The sequence below is a fragment of the Nematolebias whitei genome, chromosome 13, assembly GCF_014905685.2.
Source record: "Nematolebias whitei isolate Nwh7 chromosome 13, NemWhi1, whole genome shotgun sequence".
In the NCBI taxonomy this organism is placed as follows: Eukaryota; Metazoa; Chordata; class Actinopteri; order Cyprinodontiformes; family Rivulidae; genus Nematolebias; species Nematolebias whitei.
The window spans coordinates 32595899-32620699 of NC_056510.1; the positions used below are offsets into that span (position 1 = coordinate 32595899).

General features: G+C 43.2%; 1 protein-coding gene across 1 annotated transcript in view; it reads right to left on the reverse strand.

Annotated features, from left to right (window-relative positions):
- si:ch211-269e2.1 (cohesin subunit SA-2) overlaps positions 1-23972 on the reverse strand; it is a 55340-nt gene extending 31368 nt beyond the window's left edge. Inside the window, exons 1-22 of the mRNA XM_037686689.1 lie at positions 23923-23972; positions 23722-23806; positions 23387-23551; positions 23138-23234; positions 22986-23062; positions 22832-22903; positions 19135-19339; positions 18904-19055; positions 18754-18827; positions 17114-17237; positions 16882-16980; positions 15567-15646; positions 15369-15476; positions 14396-14513; positions 14164-14284; positions 13109-13212; positions 12934-13026; positions 12731-12817; positions 10395-10595; positions 3142-3218; positions 2947-3034; positions 2774-2854 (exon numbers count right to left, since the gene is read on the reverse strand). Coding sequence (XP_037542617.1) covers positions 2774-2854; positions 2947-3034; positions 3142-3218; positions 10395-10595; positions 12731-12817; positions 12934-13026; positions 13109-13212; positions 14164-14284; positions 14396-14513; positions 15369-15476; positions 15567-15646; positions 16882-16980; positions 17114-17237; positions 18754-18827; positions 18904-19055; positions 19135-19339; positions 22832-22903; positions 22986-23062; positions 23138-23234; positions 23387-23551; positions 23722-23806; positions 23923-23972 — 2358 coding nt within the window. The remainder of the gene's footprint in view (positions 1-2773; positions 2855-2946; positions 3035-3141; positions 3219-10394; positions 10596-12730; positions 12818-12933; positions 13027-13108; positions 13213-14163; positions 14285-14395; positions 14514-15368; positions 15477-15566; positions 15647-16881; positions 16981-17113; positions 17238-18753; positions 18828-18903; positions 19056-19134; positions 19340-22831; positions 22904-22985; positions 23063-23137; positions 23235-23386; positions 23552-23721; positions 23807-23922) is intronic.
- Between the last annotated feature and the right edge of the window lie 829 nt (positions 23973-24801).

Sequence of the window (24801 nt, forward strand, 5' to 3'; positions counted from 1 at the left end):
ACACACACACACACACACACACACACACACACACACACACACGTTTTAAACCCTTCCCATACTCTTGCAATATTCTAAACAATGTTTCTAAACTCTAAATGCTCTAAAAGAGCACAGAATGTCATGAACTCAGCTCTTCCTCCACTGCACCATGCCCAATTCTCCACTGCAGAGTGGAGATCAGCTGATCAGCTGCAGGAGGAAGTTCCTCCTGCAGCTGTGGGCTGCACACAGAGCTAAATAATTTCAAATAATTTATTTTAAATAAAAATTCCATGCCTATCATGCGCCTCATCCATCAATCAGCCAATTGTGTGTCATCCATCCATCCATCCATTATCTTTCGTTTATTCCGAAGTCGGGTCGCGGGGGCAGCAGCTTGAGCAGGGAGGCCTAGACATCTCTTCCAGCTCTTCTGGGAGGATTCCAAGGCATTCCCAGGCCAACTGAGAGACATAGTCTCTCCAGCGTGTCCTGGGTCTTCCCCGGGGTCTCCTCCCAGTTGGACATGCCCGAAGCACCTCTCTAGGGAGGCACCCAGGAGGTATCTTTACCAGATGCCTGAACCACCTCAACTGGCTCCTCTCGACATGGAGGAGTAGCGGTTCTACTCCGAGTCTCTCCCAAATAACTGAACTTCTCACCCTATCTCTAAGGGACGTAGACCAACCATTAAACAGAGAGCTTTGCCTTACAGCTCAGCTCTCTCTTCACCACAACGGACTGGTACAAAGTCTGCAATACTGCAGATGCTGCACCAATCCGTCTGTCAATCTCACACTCCATTTTTTCCTCACTCGTGAGCAAAGCATGTGTCATGTCCAATTGTATTTTGAAAAACTGCAATAGAGCGAGTCTGCGAAAAACGAACTGCAAAGAAGCGAGGGACTACTGTACAGGCAAATAATAGTTACTGCAGTAGACGTTTTCATGCTGCAGAGCAACACAGGACAAGAATTTACAGTGAAATTCACCAATTCCCTAATAGTGTAAAGTTTACATTACACAACTTACCAAACACTTTGTGCAAAATCAGTTTAGTTGTAATTGAGCATAGCAAACAAAGACTAAACTTATTATGACAAAAAAAAGAAATATTTAGTTGTTGTTACCTTTGTACAGGTGAACATGTGGTAGTTCCTGTTTTTCACCGTTATATTCAGCTGCTCATGTGCTTGGCCACCGGCCTTTATCCATCTTTTACATTTTTCCAAACTTCGTTTAGGTTTTAGAAATGGAATAAACTAGATTCCACCCTCTTTACGCTCAGGGTAAGGCGTGTCTGAATTGCAAGTTCCCCACTGACGTCTATTCATTTTTTCCGATGATTTTTTTTACAAAATCCCTCTGACCGCAAAGTATTCATAATGCAAAGTCCCAACAAAGTTGTTGAAAGAAAAGGGGGAACTGCTACAGCAGGTAAGGGTTGTTTCACTTTGGGACAAATTGCAATCGCCAATTAGTCAGTTGCTGATGATCCTACCAGATTGATTGACAGATGGTGTCATGTCAATTGAGTCAAAAATCTCACTACCATCTGTCCTAGACATTTCCATACCTCCAATGGTATGTCATCAGGTCCTACTGCCTTTCCCTTCTTCATTCTCTTCAAAGCTTTCTGAACTTCATACTCACAAATCTTTTCCAGAATTTTTATGACCTTTCTTCCTCTTTCCCTTTCATTCTCCTCATTCATTAGCTCCTCAAAGTACTCCTTCCATCTTCCCATTCTGGTATCCTCATTGGTAAAACATTACCATTTCTATACTTACAAGCCTAACCTGCCGCACATCCCTTCTAGCCCGATCCCTCTGTCTCACCAGTCAGTACAAGTCAGTTCTCCCTCCTTAGTCCATCCCCCCCCTATACAACTCATCATATGCCTCCTGCTTTGCCATTACCTTCCTCTTTGCCCTATGTTGCATCTCCTTATATTCCTGTCTACTCTCTTCAGTCCTTTCACTATCCCACTTCTTTTTGGCAAACCTCTTCCTCTGGATAACTTCCTGCATGTCACTATTCCACCAACAGGTTTACTTATCATATTTTCTTTGACCAGATGACACACCAAGTACCTCCCTACCAGTATCTCTAATCACTTTTGCTGTAGTAGTCCAGTCATCTGGAAGCGCTTTCTTACCACCCAGAGCCTTTAGCAGCTCCTCTCTGAAATCCTCACCACATTTGTCCTTCCTCAGCTTCCACCATTTGGTCTTCTTCTCTGTTTTCTTCTTTTCCTCTTCTTCACAACAACAATCATTCAACACACAACCATTTGATGTTGTCTGACCACACTCTCCCCTGCCACAACCTTACAGTCTCCAATCTCCCATAGGTTTCCTCTTCTACACAGAATGTAGTCAACCTGCGTACTCCTTCCTCCACTCTTATAGGCCACTCCATGTTTCTCCTTCTTTTGGAAATAGGTGTTGACTACAGCTATTTACATTCTCTTGGTAAAATCAACCACATCTGCTCATCCTCCATGACACCTTTCACCAATATGTCCATTCAGGTCTGCTCCAATCACCACTCTCTCCTCTAGATCCTTCCAGAATTTATCTTTCTCCTCTACATCACATCCAACCTGTGGAGCATAACCACTGACAGCATTCATCATCAGATCTTCTACTTCTACAGTCAAACATGTCTTTTTGTTTCTGGACAGACCTCATTTTCCACCAAATCCCCTACTTATCTTTCAAAACCCATCATACAAAATAAACCCAAGGTGTCCAAGTGAGTTTATAGCCATGGAGCAGCTTCAACTCACTCTGCAGGTTAGAGTTTCACTGCTTGTGTTAAGAGACCAGAGCATGGTGAAAGACAAGCACCGCAGCACTTCCTCCAGCATCTGCAGGGATACAAGAAACATCGGAGCAAAGATTTAGAAGGTTAAACAATGTAAAGGTAAGTGTATGGATCCTCAACGGGCAGAGAAGGTACCTCAGGTGGAGCTCCTCCTTGTCGGCTCTCCTCAGTCAGGAGAGGAGACAGCAGGTCGAACAGACTCCACTGACCGAGGTCATGACAGCTGTCAAAGCATGGAGACACAGGCATGAAGACCAAACCCTGTGTTTACAACTCAGTGAAACACCAATGGATTTAAAAGCTCCTGATAGAAAACTGTCTCCATCTTACTTGTGGAATGCTCTGAGTTTCTTTAGCGTTGCAACAATTTCTCTGTTTTTCTCCTCATCAGCAGAAAAAACATCATCCTGCAACAGGACAGAGGAATGAAAACGTTGGTTACGTACTGTAACCCCAGATTCCATGAGTATAAGCGTAGCCCTTTAAGGCTGTCGCTGATGGGTTTATCCCGTTATGCGCAGCATAAGCACTGAAAAAATTTAGTCCACGCCCACCTGCTGTGTGGGCCCCACCCGGTCCGTATAAATTACGTTAAGAGCTGGAAATCGGCTCCCAAAATAGCTTTTTCTTCAGCCATTTAGGAGCCAGTGAGGCCCGATGCTTAAAGGGCTACGCTTATACTCATAGAATCTGGGGTTACAGTACATAACCAACGTTCTATGTCGTATAAGCTTCGCCCTTTAAGGCTGTCGCTGATGGGTTAAGGGCGAAGCGGATGTGGTCCTCGCCTCACTGGGTCCATTCGAACACAGTATGACGCGGAAGCTTGCCCAAAAAAACGTCTTTTCACTCAGCTCCCCGTGTGCATAACTACGCGTTGCGTAATTATGTGCCATGCACAGACGCATGTTGTGTAACTATGCGTACTGACAAAAACATGAACGCCCTGGAAATTTTCAACGGGGAAAGGATGTTGAAAAAAAGGGGGGGGGAGGGGGCATGAACCAACTGGTTCATGGCTGAGTAGTATAAACAGATCAAAAAACAATGAACTGATTATTGATCAAATGAACTGATTGGTAACAATAGTCATGAACTGATTAATGACAATAGAACCAAAACCACAGACACAACTTGTGACTGATAACAACATCTCACACTGTAATGCATGCAAACAGAAGTGAGCTTAAACAGAGTTCCATGAAAAACCAACAATATTCATTCTGTTAGAGCACTAAGGACAGAATGTGTCATGGAACGAGCCGTCACATCACGTGAATAAAAGCGAATGAATGAGCAGGGTGTTGACCACGCAGCCGCAGTGCAAATGTCCTGCATTGACATACCATTATGCAGAGCAGTCGAAGATGCGATAACCCTGGTCGAGTGTGCTTGAGGTTGACAGGAGGCTCTAAATCTGATGCTTGTAGACTTCAGAAATGGCCTCACACAGCCAGTGTGACAAGCGCTGGGTGGATAACGGGCGACCTGCAGATGCATCTCTATAATGCACAAACAGGTGTTGAGTTTGACGCATTACAGATGTGCGCGCTATGTAACACGTCAACGCCCGCACCGGACAGAGAAGATGAAAAGATGCTTCTTCTTCTGATCTGTGTGTGTGTGGGGGGGGGGAACCCCTCCAACGATATCGCTCTTGATTTAAAAGAGCTCGTGATGATTTTAGGCATAAAAGCTGGGTTTGGTCTTAAATCAGCTGAACTACCGTCAGCCTGAATTCTGAGACATGACGGAGCGACAGAGAAGGCAGATAAATCACTCACCCTCTTAGCAGACGTTAAAACCAGTAGCAGGGCTGTTTTAAGAGACAAGAATTTAAGTGAAACCGGATCCAGAGGCTCAAATGGAGCTTGATCAGGGCTCCCAGGACCAGCGTTAAATCCCACTGTGGAGCAAGTGGGCGTGAAGCAGGCCTGCGTCTCTGAACACCTTTTAGAAACCGCTCCATCAGCGGGTGATTAAAAGCTGTTCTGTCTCCGAACCCTTCGTGGCAGGAAGAGATGGCTGCAGCGTACGTTTTAATCGTGCTGAATGCCAACTTCCTATCCATCAGCTGTTGTAGAAAAGACAACACGCCGCCTAATGGGCATGAGGTGGCCTCTACACCTTTCTCTGTACACCAGCGCTGAAAAGCCGTCCACTTTGATGTGTACAGAGCTGTGGTAAATGCAGCACGTGAATCTTGGATTGTGTGCACTACCTCCTGCGGGAGACCCATCCTCTCTAAGCGGAACCGCTCAGCGGCCAGACCCACAGGTGCTGACCTATTTCTGAGTAACTCCTGATCGCTCCTCCTGCTTGAAGGAGAGTGACCTCCCTCTACGGCAGTTTCCATGGACGACCCGACAACAGACGTTGCATGACTGGGAACCATGGTGCGTTCACGCGCTCGGGAGCCACCAGAAGAGCTGTCAATCCCTCCTCCTGAACTCGGTTCAGGAACCGTAAAATCAGAGGAAGTGGGGGAAACGCGTACAGAAGCATTTTGGGCCACGGGCTGTGAGCAAATGCATCCACCCCCAGCGGAGGATCGTCTCGCGGGCTCAGGGGAAAACCATAATTGACACTGAGCGTTCTCTCGTGTCGCAAACAGGTCCACAGCTGCTTTGCCAAACTTCTGCCACGTCTGAACCGTCAGGACTGGATGGAGAGTCCAGTCCCCATGACGTGGGCCGCCCCTGGACATCACATCTGCCCCTCTGTTCAGAACACCGGGTATGTAAACTGCTCTGATGGAGAGCAGGTTTCGGTGAGCCCAACACAGTAGCTTGCGCAATGTGTAACATCTGGGCTGAACGCACACCCCCTTGATGGTTATGTACGTAGCAGTCATCAGGTTGTCTGAGTGAATCAACACATGTTGATTCTGTAGCACGGGAGCAAAGTGTTGAATCACATTCAGCACTGTGCGACACTCCAAAGACATTTATGTGGGCTGATGTGTGGTGGGGCCACAGCGTCCCTACTGCTTGAGATAGGTATGTCCCCCCCACCCCAGCCTGACAGCGAAGCGTCCGTGAAAACTGACACGTGTGACGCGGGTCTGCTGACGGGAACTCCCCCTGACAGAACCGGGGTGTTTCCCCAGAGTCGGAGGTCTGCTCTCACGGAGGGAGGGGCAGTGAACATCCGTCTCTTTTGTTTTACTGGATCCACACGCAGACGCGCAAACCACCTGTGGAGGCGTCTCATGTGTAACAAACCTAGCGGAACCGCTGTGTGAGCTGATGACATCATTCCTAACAGCTTCAAGACGGAAATAGCTGTTACCACTTTGCCAGGTCTACATGGCGGAGTTGACTTTTAAAAGTGTCGAACCTCGTTTGTGATAAACGAGCCTTCATGGTGGTTGAATTTAATTCCACTCCCAGATAAACAATTGTCTGGGCCGGGAAAAATCGAGCTTTTCTTCCAATTTATGGCGAAAACCAGATTTGACAGGTGTGATGTCAACACCTGAGCCTGCATCAGCGCCTCCTGTCTGGAGTGACAGGAGCAGCAGATCATCCAGGTAAAACAAAAACTCTCATCCCTGCTCTGTGTAACAGATACTTCATCCCCTGAAAGGAGAAAAAAACGCAGGAATTTTCTGTGTTTTGGGATGATCGGTATGCGTTTCTCTGGATGTTGTACAACGGCTGTCTGGTTGTCAACATGTGAAAAACGGTCTGTCAATGATCATCTTGTTGAAAAAACTGACAGATCTACGATCGGTCTCATTCCTCCGGTCCGTTGGAAACCGGGAAGTAACGTGAGTAAAACCCTGTGTTTTCTCTCTGTTGGGGAACTCTGGAGATTACTTTTATCAGAAACACTTGGACTTTTGCATTTAGGGATGAAATTTGGACTGATGATGACAGGACCGTTTCTATAACTCTTCCGAACGGAGGGGGTCGGGTTGCAAACTGTAACCTGTAACTATTTGCATAATGCCCTGTCCATCCATCTGACCGGCGAGCATGTTTTAGCCACTCTACGTAATATTCGTGGAGTGAACGTGCGTTTAAGTGATGCGTCACGTTTTGTACGGCGGTTAGCAGTCCGCCCCTCGAAACCGCTGTCATGCATCGCGGGAATGTTTTCTGCGTGACCCAAGGCAAGGCTTCCTCGAAAAAAGGCTCTGAACGCGCTCATGCGCTGCGTTCGGGCCGCGGACCAACCTTCATGTACAGGTGGGCCGGTGTGTGCTGAGGCAAAGCGTGTGACAGCTGATGACGCTATGGGGCTGCGCGTTTGACATCGCTGTGCGAACGTTGAGAGGCGGAGGGCGTGATTTCATCTACGCCGTGCTGTTGGAGTGAAGGCTGCAAGCCCCGCGGGAGCACACGTTTTCTCTGGAGGGACGCGCGGTTCGGTGGGGCGAGTGTCGCTCTTGTGAGAGCGAAGACCTCCACCTGACCCAGCCTGCGGTCCACATTTATACCGATGTGAGCCGGAGAGCACCGAGCAGCTGTGTGTGTGTGAGCCACATCAACACAGCGCCGTTGGATGGAGGCTGTTTCATCCCACGAGTGCGAGTTTGACACCGCTTGGGTGAGGATCGTGCCGCTCGGGATGATAACGAGTTATTTTCGCTTACCACTGTGTCGTGTGATCGACTCGTCATGTCTTGGAGCTACGGTGAGTTTAAAAAACCTTTATTTAAGGACACCGGCTCGTTATGTGTGAAGGATGTGTGCGCAGCCGCTGTGAGTTCATCCGAGCTTACAGACTGGCTAAAAAACAGACACTTTGATCATTGAATGATGATTTATTTCAACCTTCGTGTCACTTACGCACACCCTCCGGAGACCGTCATTTTAAAAACTTCTCCCTCTTGAGCTCTGCGATTTGTTTGCCCAGAGCGCTGTCTTGCAGGCGAACTCTGGGGAAAATGCTGAGCTGCAGGTTGCCGTAATGAAGAGGGCTGGATTCTGACGGGCGGGGCTGGTGGTGGAACTGAGCGAGAGCCGCGGCCGTGGAAACGTCGACGCTTTGCTAGCGACGGTCCCTCCAGCGGGCCGGGGGGCGGGATGAGCCGCCCGGCTTGATGAGGTGGCGCACAACTTCTGGCACCTCCTCCGACTGCTTCAACTCGCCAGCATGGTTTTGAAGCTGCTCTCGAACAGCGCGTCTGCCGTGATGAGCCCTCCATCAGGTCTTTGTGCAGTTTCTCCGGCAGCGAGGGGGAGTAATGAAACCAGGTGGATCGTTGGATCATCGTCATCCACGCTGCAATCCTCGACAGGCAAACCGTAGAAGAGGCCCAAATGTTGGAGATGGCGTCTGCTGCCTTACAGAGGGAGTTCTTTGTCTCCAAGGCAGGTCTACGGCCCTCAGCCCCTTGGACATGCTATATGCTAGCAGCGCCACGTTGTTGCTAGCTGCGGCTGCCTGAAAGCACATTGATGGGCTCAATTGGAGAGCGTGGTCACCGTCTGGTTCGTGTTTCTCCAGAGGGACGGGACGCTGCTCCGACCTGGACAGCTTCGCTCCGAAGCTTCCGCGAGGCTTAGCTCCAGGGGGGTTACCGAGGGATAGCCCCGCTCGGTGAACCCCTCCCCTCTGGTGATGGGTGCGGACTGGGGACCGACTCCTCCAATCTACCAGGAAAGTACCCGTCTGTGGCCTCGCCCGTAGGACGTCCTGTTGGGAGCACAAGGCCATATGGGTCAAGACGGTGAGCCGGAATGGAGCCCAGAAAACAACCTTCCCGCCGGATCATCCGAACTGGCGGGAAAGGCGTAGGACGTAAAAAAGGGTCCTTTCATGTCAGCCTCCTCCTGGGTTACGTCGGGCAACCACTGAGGGCGCCATCGGACGGGAGCGGTGTGATCGCCGATGCGAAAACGAGGTGGGATGGGGTGAGCATTCGCTCAGCCCCCCTCCACCGACACTACGCTCCCAAGGAGGGAATGAGCAGCGGGGGCTGCAGCTGAGCACGCCTATCCTGGAGGAACCATCCGATTCGCTCCGAGGGTCGGCGATAAGAGGAAAAAATACAAGATGGCGTTGTCCAGCGTGTAATGACCTGTCACTGGGAAATATTCCTCGACGCTTACCTTGGAATAGGACTGTTCGTCATCTTCTCCTCAGGGAGGAGAGCTCACCGGACGACCGGAGGTCGACTGCCGGGCCAAGCATCCTTAACAAAGGTTGGTCATCTACACAATTTTCCTTCTTTGTTCTTCTGACAGTGCCATTTTAGCTCGCTGAAGAAAAAATGGGAGCCGATTTCCCGCTCTTAACGTAATTTATACGGACCGGGTGGGGCCCACACAGCAGGTGGGCGTGGACTAAATTTTTTCAGTGCTTATGCTGCGCATAACGGGATAAACCCATCAGCGACAGCCTTAAAGGGCGAAGCTTATACGACATAGAACATCATCTTACTTGTTTGTTATTTTTACAGATCAGTAAAATCCATCCATCCATCAGAAATCAGATCAGTAAAATCACACATCCAAATTAATCGAACACCCCAGATTTGTTGGTAAATAAAACGCTTTTGTAAAATACATATACACTTTTATAAAAACTATATTTTGTCTCCAAATCCAACGCACAAACCATTTACACACTGATATGTTAAACTCAAAACGAGTTCAGCACTAATACTTGGCTCATGATTACTGTTGGTGAGTTTACCAGAGGAGCTTTGAATCAGTGGATGGACACATTGACCCAAACAACAAATTGCATCTGCTGTGTTGATATTGTGTAATTTGTTCAGAAATGTGAGCATTAGTTCAGTGGTGTAAGGAAGCAGGTTGGCATGGTGGTGTAGAGAATGGGGTATTCTGTGTGATGGCAGCATGCAGCTGCAGATGTACTCCAGCACTGCCCTGGTACATGGATAATGCTAATCGTCTTCCTCGTTGTATGGTCTCTCCCTACTTCTTCTGCATCTGACTTGACCTCCTTTTTTTCTATTCTATGAAATTCACCTCTCATCCTGTTTGTTCTCCTCACTCATACTTTTATTGACAACAAATTAACTCCCCTGCTGCCTTTTCATAGCGCTTTTAACCTAATGGGTGTTTCCAGACAGCACAGCACGGTGGCGCAGTTGGTAGAGCTGCCGCCTCTCAGAGAGAAGGTCGCCGGTTCAAATCCTGGCTGGGGGGCCATTCTGGGTGGAGTTTGCATGTTCTCTCCGTGCATGTGTGGGTTTTCTCCGGGTACTCCGGTTTCCTCCCACAGACCAAAAATATGCATGTTAGACTGATTGGTAACTCTAAATTGTCCCTAGGTGTGAGTGAGAGAGTGAATGGTTGTTTGTCTCGTTTTGTCTCTATGTGACCCTGTGATGGACTGGAGACCTGTCCAGAGTGTCCCCCGCTTCTCGCATAATGATTGTTGGACATGGACACCAGTGACCCCCACGACCCAAAAAGGAAGAAGTGGGTAAAAGATGATTGATGGATTTCCAATTACTCTCAAACCTAGTTGGTTCGCGGGTGTGTTCATTTGATTAGCCGGTGCTAAGAATTAGAAAAAGTAAAATAAAAGGTTATATTTTTCTGGCTTTAGGACATAAAGGTGTTTATTGTTTGGTTTTATAGATCAGCAGTATTCCTCACCCTGAGCGATTCCCCCAGCAGCTCTGTCAGCTGGTCCACCCAGCGCTGGACCAGAGAGTCTCGTGCAGTTTTAGCCTCGGAGCACCACGCTGCTTGCTCGCTACACAGACTGAGGTACGTGCAGGCTGCCGCCTCCAGGACGGCAGTGGTCGGGTGGAGGTCCAAAACAGCTGCCATCTCTGCCATCAGACTGAAAACCATCTGTAGTAACAGCATCAGGTGTGACGTTTAACTCTATGTTGTCAGATACATTGTTTTAATCTTCTAAGACTGCAGGAAAAAAAAAAAAATCAACAATTAAAGTTTCAAACTGCTTTATTTAGGGTGCATTCACACCAGCCCTGTTTAGTTCGCTTTAATCAAACCCTAGCTCGTTTTCCTAGGAAGTCCGGTTCGTTTGGGGAGGTGTGAACGCCCCATCGAACTCTGTCACGGAACAAAAAGGCGAACTCTGGCCCGGGCTAAAACCTAGGTCTCGGTCCGATAGAAGAAAACTCCAGCGCGGTTCGAGTACAGTGTGAGGTTGTTTTCACACCTGATAGTCCAGTAGACTCGGTTCAGTTGGGGACCAATATTCATAACATTTTGTTTACATTTGAGCTGGTGCGTTTGCATTCACAATGCACTGTGCAGTCGAGGCAACCTGTTTGAACCAACCTATTCCCCCACTCACCTGTGATGGTGCTGCACCAACAACTACTGAAAGAAACAACACAAAAACCTCTGAAGACACTTCTTCTTCTGGAAATGAAAACAAAAACGGAGTGGCATCAAGTTTTAGCAGTTTTAGGAGTTATATTTTGTCATTTTTCAAAAATGGACTCAGCATGAGCAGAAGATGAGACAGAAGACCATGAAGAATATTATTTTTCACACAAGGCAGCTGACGGCTCCATATAAGGTAAGAGAAATGCGTGTTTGTTTGCTCTGCGCTGTACTCCACTTCTTGCTTGTGGAGCGGGGCTCGGTCTATTTACATTCACACTGTACTGGAACCGTGCTGGAGTTCTCTTCTACCGGACCGAGACCTAGGTTTTAGCCCGGGCCAGAGTTCGCCTTTTTGTTTCGTGACTGAGTTCGATGGCGCATTCACACCTCCCCAAACGAACCGGACTTTCTAGGAAAATGAGCTAGAGTTCGATTAAAGCGGAATAAACAGGGCTGGTGTGAATGCACCCTGAATGTAATCAGACCGGGCCCCGCTCAACAAGCAAGAAGAGGACTACAACGCAAGGCAAACAAACACGCATTTATCTTACCTCATATGGAGCCTTCAGCTGCCTTGTGTGGAAAAACAACATTCTCCATGGTCTTCTGCCTCATCATCTGCTCATGTTGAGTGAGTCCATTGTTGAAAAATGACAAATATAACTCCTAAAACTGCTAAAACTTGACGCCACTTCGTTTTCGTTTTTATTTCCAGAAGAAGAAGAAGTGTCTTCAGAGGTTTTTGTGTCGTTTCTTTCAGTAGTTCTTGGTGCAGCGCCACCACAGGCGAGCGGGGGAACAGGTTGGTTCAACAGGTTGGCTCGACTACACAGTGCAGTGTGAATGCAAACGCACCAGCTCAAAAGTAAACAAAATGTTATGAATATTGGTCCCCAACCGAACCGAGTCTACCGGACTATCAGGTGTGAAAACAAGAAACGTTTGGAATACTTACACCTTAATTATTCTGACTTTTTCAGTCAAAAAAATAACAAAATAGGAATGCTTTTGGCTGTCTTCAAGCCATAAGACTTATTTTATGCCGATAGAAGGAGCCACATCCCCTGACATATGAACACTGGATAAGAAAAGTTATGTGTCATGTTCATTAGGAAAAGATCAGATGCACTGTGAGGGGATCTGTTGAGAGACTTTGGGACACTTGGTGGACATTTATGGCTTATATTGAAATTATGTCAGTGCCTGACTGATATGTGTGCTTGTTTAGCTGATCTGGTGTGGAAGGGGTTTTGGTTGTATGTTTGTTTTGGGTGTGTGTTATTAATGTAACCAAAAAAAATTGATCAAATAAAATAAAAATTAACAAAATTCATAATATTCTCACAACGCTAACTAAGTTTATTGTTGATTATTCAGCACAGTTTACAGCACAGAAGTGTATTATTATTGTTAATATTATTATTACTATTATTATTACTATTATTATTATCTTTTTAATTTCAGCAACAATATCTACAACAGTGGCTCATTTATCAACTTCAAGATTCAGCAACATTAATAGTTAAATACAGCACTATGGACATTTTGGCCAACTTATAAAAAGATATGATGGTAGTGATGTCATTGATCATTTCATGTTGTGTAAAGGGATCAATGGTGGTGCTGACCTGTGTGTGTTCAGCCTCGGAGCAATCTGAGATGAAGAACTGAGGAATCTTCATTAGGGAAGCAACAATGTCACTGCTACATGAAAACTGCACAAACATAAAATAAAAGTAGACATTATTGCAGTCCATTAACAAGGATTAAATTGTGCACTGAAGAGATTTAACAAATCAACAAGCCTGACTGCTACTGGTGGAATAAATACCTTGGAGATTAAGCGAGGAAGCACCACGAGGAGATGTTCAGTGAGCTGCAGACAGTCATCAGTTTGACTTTTCTTTTCTCTGACACTCATCACCTGAAGAAGGCACGTGTAGTTCAAGATAATCTCGTCAGGGTAAAAGTGAAGTAAAATTATCTTTTATTTTATCAAAATCAACCTTCTTGGTTCCAGTCCTCCCAGCCAGCACTGGTCCCTCTGAGGCCTGACGAGCCGCTGCAACCAGAATCTCTACGATCACTGCATGTTCTGCTGCTGTGAAACCTGCATTTATGGTTTAAACACCACCAAAGGAAAACGCATATAGGTTAAGAGTTTTCGTTAACACACTGTATAATCTAATCACACTGTTTATTTTCAATAGACAGGATTGAAAATGATCATTTACACCTCAGGATCAAAATCGTAGAGCCTGTAGTTGGTGTAAATAATTGTTGTTATTGTTTCTGCCGTTCTATTTATTTTTTGTCTTTCAGCTTTTTATGCTTTGACTCTTAGAAATGTTTTTCTTTAATGAATTGGTCTTGTGAGCTTTAAAGTCAGAAATAAGCCACTGACAGGTGTAATTATTGGTAAACAAAAACAACCTCCAATGTAAGATGAGGGGTATAAAAAAGATGTTAAATTGTGATGTGACAGGGCAAAAATCGTGTTGATTTCCCAGAAATATGAGTTCAAACTGTGTTTTTAGAAAGACAGATTTCTTTGTTGCCATTTATTCAGAGCACTGAGAAATCACATTGCTGGGAAATAACAGTACAAAACAAATTCTGTTTTAGTTTTTTGAGGAGGGGAAAATGTTTTATTTCACATTGTTTTGCAGAAATAAGCAAGACCTGCTCCTAAAAAGAAATGTGTATTATAGCATGTGCTACTCTAAAACCTGTTCGTACACCCATCACACCAACTAGACATATCAAATGTTATGTAGCCAAACACTCTTTGAACATTTGTTCCCTTTTCTGCAAGAAAACAGCTTTGACGGTTCAGAACAAGTATAAAAAACATCTGGATGTTTGATGTGAAGACATTAGCAACAGATGAGCTGAACCCTGTGAGTTCAGGGGTCAATGGATTTCACTTGATACCATTAAACTCTTTAATTGAACTCATCAGACTCTCCATTGTGTTCTACGTTGATGTATCACTTGTGTACTGGTTTCTCTTGAAAGAGGGGGTTAATTTATATTAAATCTTAGATACACATTTCCCTACCTGTGTTGTGTGAGGAGAAGGGGTTCTGCAGCAGTGCAGCTGTGAACGAGGGCCAGTCCTTCAGCAGAGCTCCCCCACAGTCCCACAGACTGTCCACTAGGTACACCACATGCTCGTGCAGCTTAACATGTACACACACAAACACTTTAGCATGACTGACAACGTAAGACTGATTAATAGCACTTTGAAGGCAGGTAAAATGTTTAATTCTTAACATACAGTTTGTTTTCACCTCAGACTCCTGATAAAACTGGAGTAAAACTTTAAATCTGGCAAAGGTTTGGCATATATGGGCCTCCTCACTCATTTCATCCTGGATATCAGAGGCGGTGGCTGAAGCAGCAAGAATCCTGAAAAGAAGAAAAAAAAACATGTACTGTAATTTCCGGACAATTGAGAGCGCCTGAATATAAGCCACGCCCACTAAATTTAAAAAGAAAAAAATTGGTACATTTATAGACCGCACTTGTCTATAAGCCACTGTGTCTATGTTGTAACTTGAAATATTTACAGAGAAAGACTTTTTTTTTTTTTACTTCTAATTAAATACATACCGATAACATACACAAATACGTACGGTAATTTTTTTTTTTCCTGAACAGTGCTTGTAGCACAGCTGGTTAATAAAAAATACTTTAGCCTACCAGGAAGTCATTGATCGCTACGCATCTTCACCTTCCTCCTGGATGAAGGACAGCTTGTGCTGTCATTTTAAACGCATGATTCACAATTGTTTTGAGTGGCTGCAAATACTCCCTCCCCCTCCCTGAGGGCACAACGGGGATGAGAGAATGTGGACCAATAAAACCAAGTTTCATTGGTCCACTGTGACATGTTTGGTAACTTCATTGGTCAGATTTTTTTTTTTTTACCTTTATTTGGGCAGATAGTCTCATTTGAGTCACAAGGACCACTCCACCCCACCCCCCAAGAGAGACGTGTATTGGGCAGCTATGTAAGCGCCCGGGTGTGACGAGGCTAAAATGTTTGTGATATGGAGCTTGTTAGCCCATCAAAAAAAAAAAAAAATCCATAAATTAGCTGCAGCGTTGTGGAAGTTGCTGTGTTCAAAGCATGTGAAAAAAAAAAAGTAGCGGCTAATAGTCCATAAATTTCAGTACTATTCCCTGTAATTACTAGCAAAGTGTTTGTTTAATAGTTTGTTTGTTTGTTTGTTTATTTGCTGAGAGTTAAAGACTTTGTACCTCGAGAAGAGTAGCTCCCCTGCAGTGGCTGCAAGAGGCCGATGGGACGAGTAAACAAACCGGAGCAGCTGCTTGTAGTCTTCCTCAGTGAGAACATCATCACACATTCTGGGAAGAGAAGAGAAGTTTGGTGCAAAACAAAACAAAAAAAATCAAATAAAGACAATCTGATTAAAGGTAATTAAAAAAATAACTCACTTGGAAATGAGTAGCAGCAGTTTCATGGTTTGGACTGCCACCTCATTGTCCTTATCCAGCGTCATGGACACAAGACGGTCCTGGTACACAAACAGGTGAAAAACGGTGATGAAGTCAGATCTTCAGGAGACATATTAACTCAAACTTTAAACATAACTTGCTATTTAAACAATCTCTCAACTCAGCTTTGCTAGCAATAAATAATCCCCTGGTAAAAAACAAGAATCTCAAACTGAATATGAGAAGGACCCTCCATTCCACAAACGCCCAACTGATCAGCTTAAAACAACACAAGCAAGCAGGGTCTCCATTCTACGCACCGTGCTAGGCAAAAGTCTTGAGTCGTCCATTTAAGGGAAAAATACCAAGAGACGATCAAAGCTAACACATAGCTCAAGATGTAATATACAGTAAAAACACCTACCGTATTTTCTGGCCTATAAGTCGCACCTTTTTGCCTAATCTGCATAACCTGCGACTTATACACCAAAGCGACTTATTTATGTTTTTTTCCCATATTTATAAAACAATTTTTGACTGAGATATGACCGTTTTCATTCATTCTGACATGGAAAATATTTAACACTACCATTTTCAGCCGCTAGATGGCACTTGAGTAGTATGGCATGCCGTTGTGTCATGTAATAGGTAAAAGTGGCTATTGATGACACAATTGGCTTGCCATAGCCTGCCACCTTCATCCAATTCTGGGATTGTGCCAGGAGCAACCATCAAATCAACTTCAATTTGCTGCACCACCCCAGCGAAATGCAGCTAATTTGCCCATGAAAGTGCACTTATTAAGTAAAAGTTAAACTGAAGCACACCTTTACTACGATGTCGAGCAAACAAATAATTGTTTTTAGGTGGTTATCTTGTTAAAGTTCAAAGAAATGCACAGCGAGTCCTCCCTCTGTGTGCTTCTGAAGCCGCAAATCGGCTTTTGAAATGCAACTGATTTGACCGTCAAACATTTATTAAGGAAAAGTTAGACTGAGACACACCTTTGCTATTATTTAGAGCAAATAATTGTTTTTAAGTGTTAATCTTGTTAAAATTTTGTTAAAGTCCTGCCATGCACGCTCCCTCAGCCCCCATTTGGCAGCCAATCGATTTTTGGTACAACACCAGCCCACATTTCCGGGTTGTCAGCGGTGACGCATAATAGATGCCACTTATACAGTGAAGCGACTCATTTATGTTTTTTCCTAATTTATTCAACATATTTGGACTGATGCGACTTATACGGCGGTGCGACGTGTACGGCGGAAACTACGGTATATACTTGGTACATTTAAGTTTCCAGTTGGATTACCTTGAAGCAGCTGGTGAACAGATTCAGTTTTGGCAGTAAAGCGGGGTTGCTGTACAGACCCTGCAGACCTAACACACACTTCAGACGCACATCAGGTATCTGAAATATATGTATAAAATCATTTATCTTGGTTTCAGTTCTAGAAAAGCGGCGTCAAGCTCTGATACTCAGTTTCAGTAAATCCACCAGCCTTTATCAGTGACTTTAATATTATTTCTACGCTATTTCTCACCTTGTCATGCATCATCCAGCCCATGTACTTGAGGTAAGTGTCGTTGAGAAATGCCGAGCTGTAGAGCTTCATCCATGAAGCCAACTCCTCCATGCACATGGAACGGATTTCTGGAAGCATGTCACTACACAGACACACAAACAATTACTTGACAAAGGTAACTAAAAACCAGCTTTCTTTTTAAGGAACGCATTTTGTCCAAGGTTTTAAAGATTGTCTGTGCTCTACTGGTATCTAAAAATGTACTGAGGATGACTTTAGCTACTACCCCACCAAAATCTAGCTCAGTGTCTCTAAAAGTGAAAGAGTAAGAGCCATATTTGTGGTTGCTAAGTTCAAGTAGCTATAGTAGCCATCTTGAAATAGGTTGACTCAAAAAACAAATGTGTTGTAAATGTACATTTAATTAGGCCTGTCACAATAACAAATTTTGCTGGGCGATTAATTGTCTCTGAAATTATTGCGATAAACGATAATGTTGTTTGAAATTTGACAATAATTAATTATTATCAAAGTTAAGAAGAAATGTTTAATTTGTTTTGTGTGTAGTACCTTTTTTCAACCACCAGATGGCAGTATAAGGCTGTTTGAACTGAAGGATGGATAGTGAGGGAGCGAGCAGCGTCTTTTTAAGAAAAATGGGAGGGAGGCCCCTTGACGTGACACGGGCTGTCTCTCCTTTCTGTTTTTCAGTTCTCAAAATGGCAGACGCTCGGTGTGGTTTGAGCTCTTTAGCATAGCATTTTTCACATAAAGTGTTTAATTTAAAAAAATCATTAAACAAGTTCTTTACTACTTTTTACACAAAGACATGGGTTTCAAACGTGACTTTTGGAGTTCGACAAGACGAAGGGTTTTTTTTCCCCAAGGTCGGCCAGTTAGCTTAGCTCGTAGCTTAGCTTCAGCTTTGCTGCTTTTAACAATCAAAAAACATGATTTTGGATGGTTAAAACAGATTTTAAAGATAAAAGACAAGGGGAAGGGTCAGTGAAGAGCACCGGAGTTGAGCCTTTTGTCATCCAGTGCCTTCAGTAGAAAGAGAGACACGAAGAAATGATAAAAACAATAAATGAAAATGAGGTTGATAATTTTCATTTATCATATATCATACAATTAATTTATTTATTGTTTATTGCAGCAGGTCTACATTTAATGATTACTTTCTGAGTTCATTCAGATCTGTCCAGTGATATCAGGACATTTGGCTAACAAAAAGTACTGATTAACAGTTATTGCTAAAGTTTTAAACCAAGATCTTTTGTGATCTATTTGCACGTAAAGTGTGTGTTGAGGATGAGCCTCAGCTACTACCACACCACACTGTAGCTCAATATACACAAAACTGAAAAGGTTACGACATTATCAGCTGTTTGTGTATTGTTGTGGTTATTTAGCTATGGCTGCAACCTGGAAATGGGTTGACATCAAAACTTAATCAGTTTTACATTCAATGAATATTTTCTGAGCTTTTTATTAAAATCCATGCACTATTTCATGAGACATTTTGCTAACAGACAAACCACAAAAACATGCACACACAGACGCTAGCCTTTCATGACATGAGGTGATAAGATTACTGGTACATTGTTCTGTCATTCAGACTGTAATGTAAGAAGATACACATTAAGAGAAACAAATACCGATATCTCTTCAGAAAGACACCTTTAAAGATGGCGTCCATCATGCTCTCTATCTCCGCTCGCTTTTCCTGCAACTTTTAGAAGCCAAAATTATTAAAGATGACTAATTCAAACAGAAAAAAACACAATCCACCAAACACTGAGTCTTACCTCTGCAAGCTTTTTCTGGATTCTGTCCAACTGCTGTGAGCTTTTCTGCCTGGAGCTCTTGGTCCTCTGCACCTCGTACAGTTTCTGGCTGTTTTCAACCCCAACGTTCAGGCTCACAGCCACGGTCACCAGAGCGCTCACCATCTTCACTGCTGCTCAGACACATCAACAGTCAGAGCACAGAATAGTTTGCTCTGCACATATGATGCACATATGCACAATGTCTCTTACCTGCGAGTGTGCACGTGTGTCTGAAAGCTCGCACGTATGAGTCCGACAGCTCGGAGAACAGCAAGATCAGGCTGCTCATCAGGTAGCTGTCAAAGATGACGCTGTGCTGACACCGAGTCACCAGCACCGACACAAAGTCACTGAACTCGGAGTGAAACCAGCGAGCGGCTGGTCCAGACTGCACGAGGGGATACTCTGCACTGTCCTGCAGTGGAGAGGGAGACATGCAGTGGAGACGAAGACATGCAGTGGAGACGAAGACATGCAGTGGAGACGGAGACATGCAGTGGAGACGGAGACATGCAGTGGAGACGAAGACATACAGTGGAGAGAGAGACATGCAGTGGAGAGGGAGACATACAGTGGAGAGGGAGACATACAGTTTAGAGGGAGACATACAGTGGAGAGGGAAACATGCAGTGGAGAGGGAGACATGCAGTGGAGAAGGAGACATGCAGTGGAGAGGGAGACATACAGTGGAGAGGGAAACATGCAGTGGAGAGGGAGACATGCAGTGGAGAAGGAGACATGCAGTGGAGAGGGAGACATGCAGTGGAGAAGGAGACATGCAGTGGAGAGGGAGACATGCAGAGAGAGCACCAAGTCAACAATGTCTTTCCTCCTGATTTTCATTTCTCCTCCAGCAGGACATCTAATTACAGAGCATGCAGAGTGCAGAAGCACACTATAAATCAGCTGTGAGTTACTGTTGATCAAATGTTTCAGTGAGCATCAGCACCCTGTTCTGAGGAAAGTGTGAATTTTTTGCAGGTTTCAGTACTTTCTGTCCAAGCTTGAATTTAGATCAACAACGACCCTCAATTGTACTTTTATCCACGAGTTCCACACATCGTTGCTACAAGACATGGTTTGAATTCTGACAGATGGTGTTAGAGAATAACCTCATGTTCACGTCACCTGCTGCAGTAAAGCTGTTCAGTGACTTTTGACTCCAACTTTGACCTGACTTAAAATAAAAAAATAAAAAAACTGAGCAACAATCAGCTGAACTCAGTCAGGGCTGGAGTGGGACTCATTTTCAGCCCTGGAGTTTCAGACTCAGACTGGCCTACTTTAGATCAAGAACTATTATAAAATCATGTAATTATAATGTTAAGTCTACAATAGCACACTGTTCTGTAAATCCTTGTAATTCAGTGTATTTTTCTAAAATATTTCCAATTCAGTGCAAGTCATGGTTGCTTCACAATGTAGATTTATTTCAACGAGTGCTCATCTCCAACATTATGCTCTACAACTCATCCTTTCCAACAATATTAGAATCGATATTCCGTTCAAATAAGTGTTCACATGTGTTCAAACCTTAAAAATGAAATAAAAGAATAAAAACCAATATTAAATATTAAATTTAAAAAATAAAATAAGGTGTTGCACTTTCTAATAACACTATCAACTCTTTTTCCTCAGCAATGAAACTGTTCCATCACTATGGAAGCCCATTTCCGTCATGAAAGAAAAAAATAAAAGCTCAACAGGAAGTCATTATTTCGAGTTTAAAGTCATAATTATGAGAATAAAAGTCATAATTGAGTTTTAAAGTCATAATTACGAGTTTTAAAGTCATAAATACGAGTTTTAACGTGTTAATTATGAGAATAAGTGTCATAATTTTGAGTTTTAATGTCATAATTACGAGAATAAATCAGTTTTGAGTTTTAAAGTCATAATTATGAGAATAAAAGTCATAATTACGAGTTTTAAAGTCATAATTATGAGAATAAAGTCATAATTTTGAGTTTTAAAGGCATAATTACAAGTTTTAAAGTCAAAATTATGAGTTTTAAAAAGTGTTAATTATGAGAATAAGTCATAATTTCGAGTTTTAAAGTCATAATTATGAGAATAAAAGTCATAATTTTGAGTTTTAAAGGCATAATTACAAGTTTTAAAGTCAAAATTACGAGTTTTAAAAAGTGTTAATTATGAGAATAAGTCATAATTTCAAGTTTTAAAGTCATAATTATGAGAATAAAAGTCATAATTTTGAGTTTTAAAGGCATAATTACAAGTTTTAAAGTCAAAATTACGAGTTTTAAAAAGTGTTAATTATAAGAATAAAAGTCATAATTTCGAGTTTTAAAGTCATAATTACGAGAATAAATCATAGTTTTAAGTTTTAAAGTCATAATTATGAGAATAAAAGTCATAATTACGAGTTTTAAAGTCATAATTATGAGAATAAAAGTCATAATTATGAGTTTTAAAGTCATAATTTTGACTTTTAAAGTCATAATTCTGATAATAAAGTCATAATTTTGAGTTTTAAGGTCATAATTACATGTTTTAAAGTCATAATTATGAGAATAAAAGTCATAATTGTGAATTTTAAAGTCATAATTTTGAGTTTTAAGGTCATAATTACATGTTTTAAAGTCATAATTATGAGAATAAAAGTCATAATTGTGAGTTTTAAAGTCATAATTTCGACTTTTCTAATTTAATTTTGAAGTTTGTCCCTTGCCGGACACCGTGACTCTACAGGGATGCAACTTCCTGTGAGACACCAGTAGTTTTCCTGCATAGTACATGGATTCATTCATTCAATGTACATCCCTCTGCCTTCATACATCAATCCTTTTAAATAAAAGGTATGTAATAATGTATATATCTTTTCATCGCCACTTTATATAGCATTTAGTATCAAAGCCCATTTCCGCTATGAAATAAAAGCCCAACAGGAAGTCATAATTAAGTTTTAAAGTCATAATTACGAGAATAAGTCATAACTATGACTTTAAAACTCATAATTATGACTTTAAAACTCATAATTATGACTTTTATTCTCGTAATTAGGACTTTAAAAGTTGAAATTATGACTTATTCTTGTAAATATGACTTAAGCTCATAATTATGAGTTTTATTCTCGTAATTATGACTTTAAAAGTCAAAATTATGACTTTGAAAGTCGAAATTATGACTTCCTGTTGGGCTTTTATTTTTTCTTTCATGGTGGAAATGGGCTTCCATACATACAACTCAAATTTCACAATGTGGGGGTGCTGTGGCTGAGTGGTTAGAGCAGACGTCCTCCAATGCGAGAGTTGGGGGTTCGAATCCACCAGCAGTCACATGCTGAAGTGTCCCTGGGCAAGACACTGAACCCCTCATAGCCTCTGATGTATGTCCCATCAGTGTATGAATGTGATCTAAAAAAAACCCTGATTAGTCTCATTAGAATGATTTGTTCAATTAGTTTTGTAGAGATCTAGTAGAGTGCTGTATGAATGGGTAAATGAGGACACAGATTGTAGTGTAAAGCACTTTAAGTATCTTGAAATAAGATAGAAAGGCACTATATAAGTGAAGTCCATTTACCATTTACAAACACGAGAACATGAGTTAAAGGGCAACGCCAACACTTTTCTTTACATCAGAACGTCATTTGCTGCTGTGACTTCTAGAATCACTCCACTCAAGGTGGCTGTATGTCGGAGCAGCTCTTACATCCATTCTCAGATATTGCTTTTGAAAACTTTAATTCCTCTTTTTCTGGATGTAAATCGCTTTTGTGGATGAAGATTTCATTGATGTCAGAAGCATTTGTAATGTGGGGGGTGGGGGTCCTCCCCTAGAAAATCATGAATGTGAAAAAATATTTCAAATCTATCGGAGAAAATTGTGTGTTGAGCCTTCAATCAGTGAAAGATTATGGACAACAAACGTAAAGAAAACTGACTGCATTCATGGGCCATGTGACAGTGAGGATCCATGGAAAGGCCAGAAACCTCTTGTACTGCAGACCAGCACCCTGAAACACAGTCGCACAAATTCTGTTCAGAAAACATGGCTCACATAGTTCTACAGCAGAAGAACAGGAATTATCGTTTTACCTCATCGAGCTCCTCGACCATCATACTCCTGACATCTCTGTCCTCTCTGCTCTGACACATCTCTGCTGTGACCACACCTTAAAAAAACACAACAAAACCAGCTGTGTGAATTGTGTACGTCTGAGAGGATCACCAGTTTACTGTAGGCCTGCCTTTGCATCCGCAGCACTGGATGAAGAAGCTGATGAGGTCGAGGAGAGAAGAGTCTCTGTCTGTCAAATATGCCTCAATCCAGTCATCAATCACCACCTACATCAACAAAGAGTCCGTTTTTTTAGTGTGATGTGGCAGATCTGTTTGATTTTAATAAATATCACTCTTCCAGACTCAAGAGGTCACACAACAAAACATCGAGCCCACGCTTCAGATGCATGATCAGATCATGACGTCACTTGTCTTACCTCTACAGCCCTTCTGCCCAGGGTCATCACCTCGAACAGGGTGACAGCCTCCACGTGTTTCTGTTTGACACGTCTGCCCTGTGCTCTGCTAATGCCACTGCAGCCGGCCATGGCCCTTTGACTCTTGTCATTCTCGAACACACTGCGAGATCTTCGCCGCCGCTTCTGCACGGTTAAATCATCATGAAGCGTGAAACATGGTCAGAATTAAAACTCTCTCTTGCCTTGACAGTGCTGTAGTTTATCAAAATTACTTGTTTTGTTTGAAAAAAACAAGCACATGGCACACAAATCAAAATGAATCATTGCATATTCTCATGACAGCTGAAACCTACAGTCTTCTGCCTGTTTTCACTCCCAGAGTCGTCCTCTGGATGAATGACAGCTGCAGAGCTGGTTCCCTCTGTGTGACCATTAGTGCTGAAACGCCACAACAACAAAAAGTCCCAAGTGATCACAGGAATACAGGAGGAGTGTGAGGGGAAATGCATGCTGTGAAGCACTGACAGGGCTCACTCTCTCATAGTGAGTCTTACTTTTGTTTTGAGGACCTGGATGAAGCAGCAGCTGAAGGCTCTGGTATCATGTCCTCCTCAGATCTTCACACAGGACTCCAGTGTGTCTCTGCAAACACGGTGTGAACAGAAAATATGAATGTTTAATCAGTGGCTGACAGCCCTTCCTTTTAAAATGATATTTTGTTATGTCCCCCTGGAATAGACCTTTGATTGAATGAACCAGATTAAAACTGACCAGGAGACGAACAGGTCGCTGCTAAACCCTCAGACTTACCACCTTTACATAGCCTTATCCCTCTGTAACGATAATTCGTTTCTGGGTTTCGTTGTGACTAAAAACAACTTCAATCATTCCTCGCATTTCTCGCATCTAAACCTAAACTCTCACAGTCAAGTTGTCTTACAGCCTAGCTCGAACGTGATTGGCCGCCGCGCTGAAACGGAGTCACGTGATTGGCTACTCGGAAACGTCAGTCCGGACGCAGCCCCTGGCGTCTGCGTCCTGCATCTGTATGAAAACAGACTCAGAACCTTAGAATAACAGTGACTCCCATATAATCCTGTATTAGCTTGGTAGTGTTGTTTCTGTAAAAAATATTTTGCATCACGTGCAAGCGCTTTGTTTTAATTAACTCCACTGTTGTTAATCCAGGAAGGAGCTGTCATGGCATTTCCTATTTTCTTTGGGTTTGTCAGTCGGCAAGCAGGGGACGCCATAGATATATAAAAGCTAGATCCCTCATTGGCTGCTGCGTCGCAGGAATTTCGGCCGCCATCTTGGAGCGGTCGTCCTTATTTGGTTAAAGCAGAAGATACCATACCATACCACTTTATTTATAAAGCACTTAAAACAACTAAAAAGCCAACCAAAGTGCTGTATGTGTATATATATATATA